This window comes from Dichomitus squalens (assembly GCF_000275845.1).
Source record: "Dichomitus squalens LYAD-421 SS1 unplaced genomic scaffold DICSQscaffold_114, whole genome shotgun sequence".
Lineage (NCBI taxonomy): Eukaryota > Fungi > Basidiomycota > Agaricomycetes > Polyporales > Polyporaceae > Dichomitus > Dichomitus squalens.
In genome coordinates, this window is record NW_006766996.1 from 18376 (window position 1) to 28394 (window position 10019).

Here is a 10019-nt window from a genome sequence, read left to right on the forward strand (position 1 = left end):
CGGGGGATCGAGACGGCAATGGGCCTGGACGGCGAAACCAACATATTCAGGTACAAGCCCGTCATGGCGGTCAGACATTACTCGCCGCCTCACACATCGTCTGCTGGCATTGATTCCAGATCTTGGCCTCTGGAGGGATCTGGATACAGTGGAAGGGAAATTGCAACTCCCTCGCCACGCACGGGCTGTGGTCGTTCGATACGGCGATATCGAGTTCTGTCCGGGCTTCGGCAATGCTCTGACTAAGGCCAGCTCCGCATATGTCGACATCAATACCGCCAAGCAAACCAGGTGGCCGCCGTCGGAGGAAGCGAGGGAGCTAGTGATCCACGGCATAGGTATCCGGATAGTACGCGTGGTCTTCTGGCAGTTTGTAAGTCGTCGATGGCGCAACGCTCATATTCTGGTTCTGATGATCGACATAGCATGGGCGCGCCCCGATGGAATTCGCTATCCGCCTGGACGCGTACAACAACATTGAGCCGGTGCTCTACGATGCCCTGGTTTCCCGGATCACGTATGAGGGTGAGGTTGACATCTGGAACACTGCACAGACCCGATGGTGTCGGCTTCCGAGGGAAGCGTCCTGGGACCTCAGTCCGAACTATACAAGTGTATGCGTGAGGGCGACCCAAGGAGCAGGCTTCACACCGGGACTAGGATGGGAGATTTCCCGGTTGGAGGAACAGCATGGTAGCGCGAGGAAGGACGTCGGTGTCGACGCTCCGGTGAGTGTCTCGGCAAGGGTGCCCAGAGTAGGGATTCATGAACACGATCAGGAGCCATCTTTGTCCAAATAATCGGGAACTGAGACCACCGGCGTAGCCAAGGTGAGCACTACTGTCGCTATCTCTGCATTACATTCTGATGACATTATCCCGGCGTCGTATGGTACTAAGATGTAATTACGACTGCGCACACTGCACCCTGACTGCAGGGTGGGCCTGAGCGGCGCCCGACCGCGCGGCGTAGTTTCTTGAAACATTCACCCTCTCTTTCCCCTTGTCCTCCTGATCATTGGTACCCTCGTAACGAAGTGATAGTTGCCCCGTACTGTACCACGTCGTTCCGATCTAACCCAGATGGCACTGCAAAAATTTGTGTCTGTTGACGAAATTCGGCCGTCACCAAATGTGACGCAGACCCCCGAAATTCGCCCCGAGCTGAAGTCACTGCGCACAAGATGGCCTCGGTATCGAATAATATCAAGTGCACGCTCGTGTGTGCCTCCCCAGTAGACTCGTGGCATCCCCCTCCCTTGACGCCTCTCAGGTATGCCCGGCGCGCAATCTCAGGTCGAAACCTCCGACCGCGCGACGACAATGGCTCTACCGAGTTTCCGTTTCAAGGACCGCTCCGCCTCTCACACCGCTGCAGGCCAGTCAGCGAAGGATGCCACACGACAGTCTTCCGAAGTTCAAGGTTCAACGACACGCGAAGTGCGCATCTTGTACTGGACAACGGTACGTACGTAACCGTAGCACATAACGAGCACGACCTCACTCGTCATTAGTCCGCGCGCGTACCCGAGACGACCATCGTGGACGTGACTATTGGCAAGTTCTTGAACGTTCGCCGCTGGATCCCAAGTGTCCGTTTCGGGGGCATGCACTGGTTTGTGCAAGTATGGAATGAAGACCTTGGCGAATGGATCTCCACGTTTCGCTGGGACGTTCAAGTCAAGATCGCCCGCCACACTGTCACGGTTCTAGTCCGGGAGTTAGACTGTCACGTGTGCCTCGCGCTCGGGCGGGAGGTTGAGATACAGCAGATGCGGAGAGGCATCGAGAAGATCGAAGAATGGGAACCTGTGGACCTTCGGGTTCCTTCGCCTACGAAGGTCGGCGAGGACTTCACAGTCGTCTCCTGGGATGCGGTAAGCACGCGAGCGATATGGGCGATAGCAAATCTAGTTGACAGCTGGCTTGTCAGACCGGAGCCGTCCCGCAGGTGTTCATCGTCACCCTCACCAATCAGGGACGCTTGATCATCGAAGACTTTCCGCAGCTGGCCGAACATTGCTTCCATGACCGTCACCCACGGCCAGTGTTTTGCGGAACACGTGTATGGAATCCGAGGACGTTGAAGTGGGAGCTTCAATCGGAGCTACTCGACTACTTCCCACTCAAAGGATACAACTTCGTTTTGGTACGCGACTACGAGAACAAGTCTACACCGCACTTGGGCTTCTTCCTGCGTGCGCTCGAGCAGCAAACCGAAAACCCGGTGGAGGTGCGTCTTTGATTGACAATGCGAGCGCGCCAAGCAGTTGACGACACAATGCCAGCGCAACGGAATACCCGCATTCGTTCGCCCTCGTCAGGTATGACGCTGAGAACCAAATTCGCAAACGCGGCTAACAGTACACCCAGGACGCGACGTCAGCCGTCAGAAGTGTTGCCCGCAAGCGCAAGCTCACTCAGGGTACGGAGTCGACGTACTCGCCCGGAACTCCTCGCAAGCGCAAGCTCGCTGAGCGCACCAATGAGGCCACGTCCCCCCTCAGAAGGTCTCCCCGCCAGCGCAAGCTCACCGAGGGTGGTGCTTATTACGCGGGGTATCTCAAGGTTGGTGCTTTTGAACAAGCGGCGCTGCACGGCATGCTCACCGTTCGTTCTATAGGCCAAGAAACGGAGGTCTATGTAGTGCCAATAGGACATATTTCTGCCCTGAGATAGATACCTGCATTGTCTTGAGCAATCGTCATTCTCTACATCATGTCTGTAGTGTACAACGTGTCTGGTAATCTCGCGAGTGGGAAAGCGCCAGTGGATGTAGAGGGAGCGATGGGGGCGCATGAGACCATTTTTCGTCGTGTATAGTGTCACGGTAACAGCTGCAAACAGCGGAAGATAATAACTGGTTTCTTGTAACCACAGATCCACGATCGCGCAATTGCGAAGTTACGCGTGCTTCGAGTGCTAACCGAATCAATGAAATGGACTAGATCTCGGTTGTGCCACGGATGAAGGTGGACTAGTATCAGCCAGGCACTCGAACCAGATGGCGACGCTACGTGTAACCAACAGCCGACAAGCGAGCCTCGGCGAGCGCAGGGAATATCCGAGGGTTGAAAAGGCAGAGGATACTTGGGAATGTCCGTAAGCATCCTCCGCTCGTCCCTCGTTCGCTCTGTCGCTGATGGTTTTGTATCGCGCCTACGCACGTCCTGGGAGCCCTCCGGACTTCGAGTTATACGAGCAAGTCCCCCTAGATTTGGAACACGGCAAGTACAGCCCTGCCTTAAAGGCTGCCTGCAGGGCCGGCGCGGGACCTCGGCCGACCAAGCCAAGGACCTGTCCTCGGTGTGGAGCCGAAGGGGCAAACTTCTACCCAGGAGTCTGCTACAAGGTTGGGTACGCGGGCGCATGGAAGATGGTGGTGAGTTATTCATATGCATTCCCTCGGTGCAAGGGTGGACCGTAACACTTTCGCTAGTGTTCTGTGTGTCACGAAGTTCATTTCCCCACGCAACTCGGACCCACCGACAATGCCCTAGAGCGCATTGAGGCGGTACGCGAACGAGAACGTCAAGCCACTGCGGAGCGCCAGGCCAAGAAGGAAGAGGCCCGCGTGTCTAAAAAGGATGCAGGTCGCACCGTCGAGCGCGCCGACAAGAAAGAGAACGCCCGAGCGCAGCCCAAGTCTGAGAAGAAGATGGGCATGAAACGTCCCTTCGGGGTGAGTCTAGCAAACAGTACGGACACAATAGTACTGATGCCGCCATGTATCTGGCAGATACTCAACAACGCCAGACAAGCTTCGGTGGGTACAACAACACCTTATGGCTCTCATCCGCTGAGCGCAAGAACCAGGCGACCATGATGTCGCCGAGCGCCGCGACTGCGATGGGGCTCCTGGGGCAATCACGTACCCAGACGGTACGTACGGTCCTAGCTGCACCGTTGAGTAGTAACGGTTTCTTATGATGTCAATCTAGCGAAACTACATGCAGGAGCTCCCCTTCCATACGAAGGACACGACGGTGCGTGCGGCGTGCGCACAGGTATCCAGAGGCTGAGATTTCGTCTCCATAGGAGCATGGCAGAGACGAGCACACTCTGAGTGTGGTATTCTGGCACTCGGTAAGCACATGCCACCTGGGGCGGTGAAGTGCTACGTACGCTAACACGACATCTTCCTCCAGCGGGACGACGGGCCCATGCTCAAGCAAGTCGCGGTTCCACGCGGGGAAGAACTTTTTCTATACAACTTCGACTGGATTCGGGCCGTGCGACCACCCTGCGCGTTCGAGCGATGGAACTTCCACGACAATCTTTGGAGCGAGGTCCCTTGGCAAATCAGCCCCATGGAGATTGACCACGATGAGGATATCCTATTTCTCCGCGTCATGGGCATTCCGTGTCGTGGCTTCGGGCGACAGCTACATCGTTATCAGCTCAGGCGGGGGCTCGCGCTCAGTGCTGCGCTGAGTGTTAACGCCATGATCGATTTGCCACCAGCGCGGCATACGTGGGTGGTCGTCTGGGGCAAGGTACGTAAGCCCTGTGTGAGATTGGGACAGAAAGGGAAGCTCATTCGGTAAATAGGACGACTCCGCCCCGGAGTTTCATCTCTTCAACCTGGGCTCCCTCGACAACCTCGATGACGACGACATGCTCGCCGTACCGTGGGCGCACCTCTTGGCCGACGCGCCCTTCATCTGCATCTGGCGCGAGACGGAAACATGCTGGGCGGGCGTGGAAACGGGACTGGATTCTGGCCTGTTGCCAGCACCGATCACTCTGTTCGCGCATCCCTTTGCGTCCACTCTTGCTGGGTCTGGAGAGGCGATCGCGTGGTTGGAACATTGGCGCCTAGAGGCCGGCATGTGGCATCATGACGACGGTGCCTCCTCGTCCATCAAACGACGCGATTTGAAGCGTCCACTCCGCGACAGCGAAGGGCGGGGATACCCCAAAAAGGCACGCAGGTCAGGTACAAAACGCGCAGACAGTCGTGGAGTCTCGGATGACGAACCCGAGTTTGTCGAAGGACCAACAACTCCACGCAAGCCTAAGCTATCTCAAGTACACGCAGAAGATCCCTGTATGCATGTGGTGGACAAACAGCCCGAGTTTGTGCAGGGGTCGAGCACGCCGTGCAAGCGTCAAGAGGCGTGCGTTACGCAGGTGATCAGTCGGGAAATTATAGACTTGACCTATCTGTAGACAGTGATGTGAATGGAAGGCTGCTGACGCGCGGTGACAATATTGCTGCGCGCTATGTGGTTGCCCAGGCAAACAAAAATTCAGCGAGGTGATACATGACAAGGCGTGATCCGTGAGGCGGATTATGCACAACGACGCGCTGCAGATGCCAGCCACACCCACGAAGGAGAGGCCCCAGAACCTACCTCAATAACGCGAGGACGGAACTGCGCTGTGATCAAATATTGCAGTGCGTGTTCAGCACGTCGTTTATGGTCTGAACCGCGACTGACAAAAACGCCGCAGGGCCCCGTGAGTTGGTGGAATTGGGATGATAGAGCCTTCGACGACCTCCGCATCGCAACGGCTGCCCCATCTCAAAGGGACGAAATCGAGGGTGAGGAGCGCGATGAAGGCAATCGGGCGCGACGAACGATGCGATAGACAGTAAGTACATTAACTGATACAACTCAGTACGTCATTGAGCTCAAGGGAACAAGGACCCGACCTGGCGGTCGTCTACTGCGCCGTCTCCAGAAGAAAAGAAGATAGATGTCCCGCGCGCACCAAGTTGGGCATACGTGTTACAAATATCACTATCACGCTTGGTGAGTCCGCTATATATCATAGTATGATGGCTTCTCACTTGGCTAAACCCGGGTCGATAAGCTCTCCGTGGAACGCGAAGCTCGTCGTGAAGACGTATGGCATGCTGTCCAGGGCAATGAGGTTGTTGATAAGCTCCAGGAAACCGGCCGCGTCGCCATCATTCTGGTCTCTGACAGTGGCGAAAGGACATAGGTACGCCAGTCGCAGTGTACTGATTGTCCAAGCTCTAAAGAGGGCAATGGCCAGTGACACGCTCGCAGTGATCTGATAGGACGTGAAAGCGAACGTACTGCTTCAGTGCTACGCAATTCCTGTGAGACGAAAGTGAGTGGATCGTCACGCGGACGAGATGTCGCGTGTGCTGTTGGAGCGCGTTGCGTTCGGAATTTCCCTCCCCACCATGACCGCCTTGGTTGTCATCATGTCACGCTGAGCGTGTACTGACTGGCCTTCCGGTGTATTCAATCGCCGCGGTAGCAAGATCACAGTGGTCGGCCTCGGTCTGGCTTCCAATGTCGTCCTTCGAGGCACAGCCCGCTGGTACATGGAATCAGCCGCGCTCCTCACGGACACCGGACACTGTCTGGGCGGTGCGTCCTCTTTCCTACCCGCTTGCCTCAAGCTCAAAGCCAACATAGTCCACCCTACGTCAGAGCTGATCGGAGATTTCATCACGCTGTTCAGCTGGCGTCTGTCCCGTCAGCCGCCCTCGGAGACGTATTCGCATGGCTACGGCAAGTTTGCAGTCCCTGGTAGAACCGTGGTCTCCATGATACTGACCAGGGGCGCGCTTGGCATCGAGCTCCACTCGTGGATTTTACTCGTGGAAGGTCTGTCGACCGCGACCATAATTCAGGGCCTGGGGCCCTTGCGCGAGGTCCTGGCGCGAATACTCGATGTGGCGCAGACTGCCGTCGATCGCGGCGGAGCAGTCGCGTGGTCATGGAGGACACGGAGATGGGACACTGGACCCGAACCCGGCGTGGATCGTGGCGTGGATCGCGGCGGTAAGCGTCGTCGCGGATCAGGAACAGGGCGCGGTGCTGCTCGTAAACGCGGGATGACGTCTCGCGTCAAGAATCTGCGTCGTACCCACCGCCGGCTCTGTTGTCGCCCTCGTACCGCTACGGCGACCGCGGTCACCACGTCTACTCGCACGTCTCGAACCCGACCATACCCTTTGGCTACCACGAACGCGCGGTGGCCTCCCTGTAGGCCTTCGCCGACTTGAGAGGCTGTCCCGCCGTGCTCTTTGCCGCGTTCGACATGGACCGATGAGGAGATCCAGCTTCTCCTCGCGGCTCAGTCGCACATCGGCAGCAAGAACTGCGAAAAGCAGCCGCTTTTACGCGACTTCGAAGGACGCGTGCTGGGGGTTCTATGAGCAAGTGGACGAGGCCCACAAGGCCATGAACGTCGGCACCGTCTGCCCTCCTCTGCCCATGCGCGCCACCCCGATCGCAAGCGCTGCTAAAGCGAACGCCAGCCAGAGCAGAGCCCGCTCCCTCTGCGGCGTGCTGGAGAGGCGATGAAGGCGACGTGGTGATAACGCTCGGGGGGGAAGGTGCGGAGCAGCGAGGACCGTCATTGCGACTTCGCGGTGGGTCGACACGCGTCATAGTAGCAACAACGCGAAGTGCGGGAGAGCGTACGGCGGAGGGGAGGACTCACGTAGGGTATCAGGCCACCCGAGGAATAATCACAAAGACGCGATCGGGAGATCGATCAAAAGGTGTACGCGCAAGATAGGGAACGCGAAGGTAAGCGAAACACTCAGCTTATGGATGGAAACCAGCAATGACAAATGATACTCGCATGTACACTGGCGCACTTCTCCGGGTTCTACACGCGCCCGCTGAACCCGAGCCCGACGTTCCTAGGGTTCGTGGCAGCGGCGAGCGGGTCGCACGAGCTTGAGGAGCAGCGGGAGTTGCAGTCGAGGAGCTTCAAGCCGCCGCATCCCGAAGGCGCGATCATCCGCGTAATCAGCGTAGGAGGAAGAGGAGGTAAGCATTGGGCCGCGTAGCATGCACAGAGGTGAGCAGACGAAGACGACTTCGGCGAGTACACCGTGAGAACTAGGGAGGCCGGCCCCGTGCATAGACACGACCGCGCAATACGGCCTAACGTGGCTGTTGCTTGCTCACCTGGCTTCCTCGCTGCTACGCCGTTTACTCCCCAGCAGCTGCTCTTGAACGAACTCGAACGCAACCCGGGGAACTTACAAAACGTCAAGTATGATCGTGAAGCGTGAATACTACGAAGTAGGTCAAACTTTTCCCGCTCTACAACGCTACTGATTACTCTCAGATATTTGCATCTATTCTCAACGACTTCGGGGAAGGACGCATAAGATTTACTTACGAACAATTCGCTACGGTACGAGGTTATTATGCGAGTTAGTGAGTCATGCTAACAGTCTCTAGGCCGCCAAGGCCATCGGATTCAGTCGACGCGGCGGATGCGAGTTGATTCCGCCGTCGATAATTGGTAAGAAAGTCTTTTGTTTCATCAAGGTGAGTACTAGTATTCGTGCTACTGGAGGATTCGTATACACAAGATTCATGTAGGATGGGGGGAAGGGAGACCGAACGGTCCCACCGGAGACGCAAGAACGGTATGTTGTATTCTTATAGGGTGAAGAGTGGTATCAAATGCAAATTACAGGTGGAAAGTCGAGCTCTACAATATGTATGGTTGGACGTCGGAGACGTTCATTGTCAGTAAAGTCGAGGAGCACGTTGAGGACTGTAAGTGATCAATACCTCACGCGTTGAGTAGTCGCTTGTCGGTCGCCAATGGCGGCACGAGCCTAGCTGGGGAGTCTCGTATAACGCTTATCTTGATCTGTTTTCAGGAACAGCATCGGGGTGGCGATGTCTTGGTGGCGAGGGATGGTCTAGATCATGTGGGGAGCATACGCTTGGCGAAATGACGTGGGAATATATGTCGTATTGTGATTGGCTGTGGTAAACCGATGCGCCTTGTTTCCCTCAATAGTACCTACTTACTACTACTCCTAATGCGCGCCTGGGCGTCTACGCTTTGCGATCAGCCACGTGTCTCTGGCCTCCCGCCTCCCGCCTCCCGCCTCCTCCCGTGTCCCGCCTCCCGCCTCCCGCCTCCTCCCGTGTCCCGCCTCCCGCCTCCCGCCTCCCACCTCGGCCGCGTCGAAGTGGCGGAACTGGAAGCAGACGATGACACTCGCGATGGCAACGAGGACACCCATCACGCTTCAGTTGTATACAAACGGCAGGTCGGAGGACAACGACACGAACACCTCGCCAATCGCGGTGATGGACGCGAAGATCTCCGAGTACGCGATGAGCACGTACGCGCCCGTCTGGATCCAGACGTTGAGGTCGGACGCGATCGGGTTCCCATCGCCGTCCTGGCACGTCGCGATGTGGTAACTGCACCGTCTCCCGCCTCCTGTCTTCCACTTCCCGCCTGCTCCGCCTGCCATCGTCCGCCTTCCTACCTGTGACCAGCCGCTTCCCGCGCGCAGGCTCGCAAGGTCGTGCTGTGGACCCGGTAAGGGGCCCGGTCATCGGTCATCGGGTATCGGTTGTGATTAATGTGATTAGCGCCACACGATGACATACATTGTGATTAGCGCCATACGATGACATGCGTCCCCACTGCTCCAGCTAACAGTCCCTCCTCCCCTGCTCTGTCCACACCGTTCAATATGTTCTCCGTCCCTTGCTCTTCGTACCCCATCTCTGCCGCCTTATATCTTACCGCGGCGTACTGGAGTGTTTGAGCGTCATCGTATTGAGAAGGGGCACATGAACGCGTGCTCACGCGTCGTCTATCTCTAATTGATGGGACAGGAGGGCGCACGGACGGTCGGTAGGGCGACACTGGGGCCACTGGTAAGGTATCAGCACGTGCAAGGGGCTTGGGAGGTTTGATACCTCCCTGGCCCGATATCCCAGAGGTTTACATACCTCGTTGTAGGCTACTCTGCATTCCTGCGTTGGAATGATATATATGGAGATATACTAGAGCGAAAAATGGGTCAACCAAATGTTTTAGATGTCTGCGTAGATTCATGAAGTGAAGATTAAACATCCGACTGTGAGGCGGGCATGCTGACGTGGTTGTTCGGACTACAGCCACCATACCATTGGGCTATCATCGCAAAGGCAATCGAACCTCGGACGGGTGGATTACCAGGGTTTGCGTCAATGTTGAGGCTCGGACTCGTTTCCAGTACAGCGATTCGTTACAGCCAGCTATTCATACGTAATAGTG

At 56.7% G+C, this 10019-nt stretch overlaps 4 protein-coding genes across 4 annotated transcripts; 3 read left to right on the forward strand and 1 right to left on the reverse strand.

The window, feature by feature from the left end:
• Positions 1–440: 440 nt before the first annotated feature.
• DICSQDRAFT_175641 (uncharacterized protein) lies at positions 441–800 on the forward strand (the record flags this gene model as incomplete). The annotated part of the gene is made up of 2 exons (XM_007371523.1): positions 441–728; positions 780–800. The coding sequence occupies 2 exons, from the start codon at positions 441–443 to the stop codon at positions 798–800; spliced, it is 309 nt and encodes a 102-aa protein (XP_007371585.1).
• Positions 801–4318: 3518 nt separating this feature from the next.
• On the forward strand, positions 4319–4821 carry DICSQDRAFT_141872 (uncharacterized protein; the record flags this gene model as incomplete). Its single annotated transcript, XM_007371524.1, has 2 exons — positions 4319–4495; positions 4551–4821. Coding segments are annotated over exons 1-2 (322 nt in total), but the record flags the coding sequence as incomplete, so codon positions are not given.
• A 3108-nt stretch (positions 4822–7929) lies between these two features.
• On the forward strand, positions 7930–8741 carry DICSQDRAFT_141873 (uncharacterized protein). Its single transcript, XM_007371525.1, has 7 exons — positions 7930–8023; positions 8070–8138; positions 8186–8275; positions 8304–8308; positions 8330–8376; positions 8427–8509; positions 8617–8741. The coding sequence occupies exons 1-7, from the start codon at positions 7997–7999 to the stop codon at positions 8692–8694; spliced, it is 399 nt and encodes a 132-aa protein (XP_007371587.1). The 5' UTR covers positions 7930–7996; the 3' UTR covers positions 8695–8741.
• A 37-nt stretch (positions 8742–8778) lies between these two features.
• Positions 8779–9225, reverse strand: DICSQDRAFT_175643 (uncharacterized protein; the record flags this gene model as incomplete). Its single annotated transcript, XM_007371526.1, has 2 exons — positions 8779–8943; positions 9007–9225. The coding sequence occupies 2 exons, from the start codon at positions 9223–9225 to the stop codon at positions 8779–8781; spliced, it is 384 nt and encodes a 127-aa protein (XP_007371588.1).
• Positions 9226–10019: the final 794 nt, after the last annotated feature.